Source organism: Vipera ursinii (assembly GCF_947247035.1).
Source record: "Vipera ursinii genome assembly, chromosome: 6".
NCBI lineage: Eukaryota > Metazoa > Chordata > Lepidosauria > Squamata > Viperidae > Vipera > Vipera ursinii.
The window spans coordinates 57011830-57015978 of record NC_139515.1 but is presented as its reverse complement, the minus strand read 5'-3'; the positions used below and the strand labels follow the sequence as shown (position 1 = coordinate 57015978).

General features: G+C 36.9%; 1 protein-coding gene across 1 annotated transcript in view; it reads right to left on the bottom strand.

Annotated features, from left to right (window-relative positions):
* Positions 1-1668: 1668 nt before the first annotated feature.
* Positions 1669-4149, bottom strand: part of CNOT4 (CCR4-NOT transcription complex subunit 4) — a 74845-nt gene continuing 72364 nt past the window's right edge. The window contains 5 exon segments of the mRNA XM_083366029.1: positions 1669-3032; positions 3687-3735; positions 3737-3812; positions 3814-3863; positions 3865-3899. Of these exon segments, the coding sequence (XP_083222155.1) occupies positions 2731-3032; positions 3687-3735; positions 3737-3812; positions 3814-3863; positions 3865-3899 (512 nt within the window). The 3' untranslated portion in view covers positions 1669-2730.

Sequence of the window (4149 nt, the reverse complement as noted above, 5' to 3'; positions counted from 1 at the left end):
TTTGGTTAGGTTTCCTGCAGTGCCACAAAATAATAAATCGCCTCTTCATTTGGCCGGTCTAAATTTTTGTTGTGTGCAATAATAGCTTCCACCTTGAAGGTTTTTTTATTGAATACTCTTTGATACAGAATAGACAGGTAGTCCTTAATGTATGACCATAATTTAGCACAAATTTATATTGCTAAGTGAGACAGTTAAGTAAGTTTTGACCTTTCTTGTCACAGTTAAGTGAATCACTGCGGTTGTTAAGTTACTAAGAAAGCTATTAAGTAAATCTGGCTACCCCATTGACTTTGCTTGTCAGATCGGAAAAGGTGATCACATGGCCCCAGGACAGTGCAACTCTCATAAATATGAGTCAGTTGCCAAGTGTCTGAATTTTGATTACCTGAACAAAGGAAGGCTGAAAGGGTCACGTGAAAAATGGTCACAAATCACTTTTTTCAATGCTGTTATAACTTCAAATGGTCACTAAAAAAACTGTTGTAAGTCAAGGACTGCCTGTACGACCAATACTCTATGTACTTCCAAATTTTATTAAGCTTCAGAATCACCTCAATAATTTGCTATTGTATAACTGCACGTGTGGGAAGATCTTCAAGTGATTTGAACCATGGTTTATTTAGCTAGGAAGCCAAATCCAGCCAAAGAAGAAACTATGTTTACAAATATTCTATCCTAGTACTTCTCCATTTGGTAAAGGGCAATGGCATACAAGAACCAAAAAGTCCCACTAACACCTTCATGGAGGAAAGACTGAAAAAAATCCAAAATTTCTAGTTAACGACCAGTAACAATAGCTTCCAATCTCTTCCTATGCTCCCAACTTTATATTCCGATGGATTCTTTAAAATCAGCATTTGCTGATTCAGATATCACAGAAAACTAGTTTTAGAAATTGATAGCTTTGTTAAAAGTAGATTGCATGAAGTACATGAAGCTGGAAAGATAAGATAGTTCAGATACAGCTTGTTCCTAGGATGATATTGCATAGATGTATCAGACTAAAAATATATCTGAGCCAAGCCTTTACAATTCAAACTTTTTGATTATCTATTATAGTACACACTGATATGTAGAAGGGGGGGGGAGGCAAATACCAGTATTTGTTCTCTGAAGGAAATGCCAATTTCTTGCCTTCTTTGTATTTCTGTGATTTCTGTATTTGTATGACATTAACAAATGCACTTTTCAGCTTGTGACACTCCCTCCCAGGATAAAATGTTTTTAATACACCAAATCCTTTTAATTTCTAAAATATGAAGTCTAATTAAGGTAGTACAGTATTTCTCAACCTTGGCCACTTTAAGAAGGGTGGATTTCAACTCCCAGAATTCTCCACTCAGCAGGGGAATTCTGGGAGTTGGTCCAACCCTCTTAAAGTGGCCAAAGTTAAGAAACACTGAGGTAGTGAATATGATCTTGAAATATATTAAGTTAAATCATGATGTTTAAAATGAAGCTATAACTTCCAAGGTATGACTATTAGGAATAGTTTACAAAATACCAGTTATAATCTAGTAAGACAGTCTGCTCTGCTTAAATTAAAAATTCTTAATTAAAAGCAGAGGAGAAAGAATTGTCAGGGAGGGAGGCATAACATTTATTTGAGAAAATACAAATGAGACATGACATAAACTATAAGTGGTGTTAAGGTAAGGACATCAAATGCTCCATGGAGAGTATGCAGCCTCAAGAATCTTTTGGAAACTTTATCACAGAAATTGATATATACATAAAACAGGGGAGAAAAAAGAGAATTCACAAAAAGTTGTCATCAAGTTTTCTGTTTTATTTAAGATTTTAGTTTTAATTCTGAAGAAAGAGGTACATTTCCTTGTTTTTAGTTTTAGCGTCAGGTTATAACCATGTTTAATTTTATGTTTCTTTTCTTCCCTGTCTTTCAATACTGCACAAACGTCCAGAAACTACAAGGTTAGGTAAAAGCTGCAGGCAGAGGTCGTCAAAGGTTGCGCTCCTGATGATGATCTTGTGGCCCAATGCAGTGCTATCTCAGAGTGTTTTAATCAGGTGATTAAAAAAAAGAGACTGACAAGAAGACAGAAAGATTGAAGTGAATATCACTCGTGTTTCAGCTGCTTATATTATGTATATGCTAGGTATTAAATCTGTGATATTTTTAAAACATTATATTTATTTGAAATCTAAAGCCAAAACTTTTAAAAATTCCCTGTTAAATCATTTCTTACCAACATGTCAGTTATTTCTACAGGCAAATTGTCTTTCACCTACTTTATGCCAAAACGTTCCCACCCCTTCAAGAGAAAAAAGAAAAAAAGTATTTCCCTGTATAATCAACTCACAGAATGCAACATGAAAGTTAGGCCACTGCTTTTTCCCCAATGTATCTCTGCACTGGATTCTGAATTTTGTATTATTTTCTTCTATTGTCAACATGACATTTTTCTCCTAGGCTAAAATAATTATGTGCAAAAGATTCATGAAAATATTATGCACTTTGATTTTTCTCTCTTAGTGTGTTTAAAGAAATAGTTTTTAAACAGTGTATTTCAAACACCGACTCGGCAAAACTTAAGAAAAAAAAATAGTTATGACCCTGTGATTGCATTGCATTTGGAAGCTGGTTGGGAAAGATTTTTGATCAGGAACCAGATTCTTCAAAAAGAAAATTATGAAAGAGGGGCCATAGGTGGGTACAGGAAGTCTGGGAGGAGCAATTCCTGCATTTCTAATGTTTTTGTACTTTTCCTAATGACGATCCAACGCTGAGCTCTGTAGTAAATCTGTGGGGGGTTTACTGGGGGGTCTGAAAGCTGTCTGAAAGCCTGGGGGAGGAGAGTGGAAACTGGCAGGGTTTGAAGGAGGGGAATAGGGGTTCCAACTGGCTCTGTGCAATGGAATTTGTGTGCTGAAGGGGTTATTGTGGGGGGTCTGTGTTGGGGCAGCACTGGGGCCATCCACCTCTGTGAGAGCCTGAAGAGACTTTAGCCAATGTGGTGGATTGTCGTCTTGAAGAGAGTCTAAACTGTTTCCAGTGGAGGCTGGGATACCTAGGAAGAAGAGAAACACAGGAGGAGACATAGGTTATTCAAAGCAAGCATGAACTACACATATGAAGTAGGACAGTGTAATTTAACCAGTAGAAAGATTAGAAAAAAACAATTATTAGCTTGCAGAAATGAAATGATTATGAATACAGTTTTTCAAACACAACTGAAGCTGACTTTTCCTGGGGAGCATTTGTCCCTTAAGATGATTTTTCACACTTGCCCAGACATTCTTCCATAATAATATACGATTACTTCCCTTTCTACCTTTCCAAATCTTAATTAACCATTACAAGGAAAACAGCCTTATAAAGAGAGCTTTATAAACAGTGGAGTATGTCCCTTTTTAATGAAAAAAATAATCCAGTTAAAATTCAGTAGCATAGGAATTGTACTGCACAGAAACGCATGCCATCAGTTGATGTGGGAACCGACAGAAACCTCAAATATGCTAAGAAAGATGCTAGGCATGCAAAAGAAAAGATTTTGGGGTATTAACGTTCATTTGTTCTAAGATTTCTGGGCCTCTTGAAAGTTGGTAGATGGAAGCTGGAAGAGACCACCGCATTTTTTTTCCAAAAAAGATGTATTGATTAATTTGTGCCAAATATGCACTTGATAATTGTCAATGGAGCTGAATGAGCGAGAAATTGTTACCTGTGATGATTGCGGGGTCCATCCAGCTCCCAGGGCTGTCCCAATTCAGGGCTGTCGGTTGTGGCAGTGTTGGACGTTGGTACACTGTGGTTGGCGTTGGAGGGGGAAGTAGCATTGGGCAGTCCACAAGTTGATGTTAATGTTCGGTAGAAGTGCCCTTAGCCCGTCCTGCCATTCCTATCATATTTAAACTCTCTACAGAACTGTTGTTGTCTGGGAGATTTATCAACAAAAAAGAAAAAGAAAATGAAAGATAGAAATAAAAAGCTGAAGTTAGAAACAGATGCTGTTTTTAGTGAAAGATGGTGGCTCTCTAAAGCATTTACAACTGTTTTTCTATCAGAGAATGGGACGATGATAAAGATGAAGCTTCGGTGTTGAGCTGCTGTAGAATATGTAATTATTTAAACATCTAATGGAGAAAAAACCTAAATCCTTCCCTACTAAATCTGGGCAGAACAAC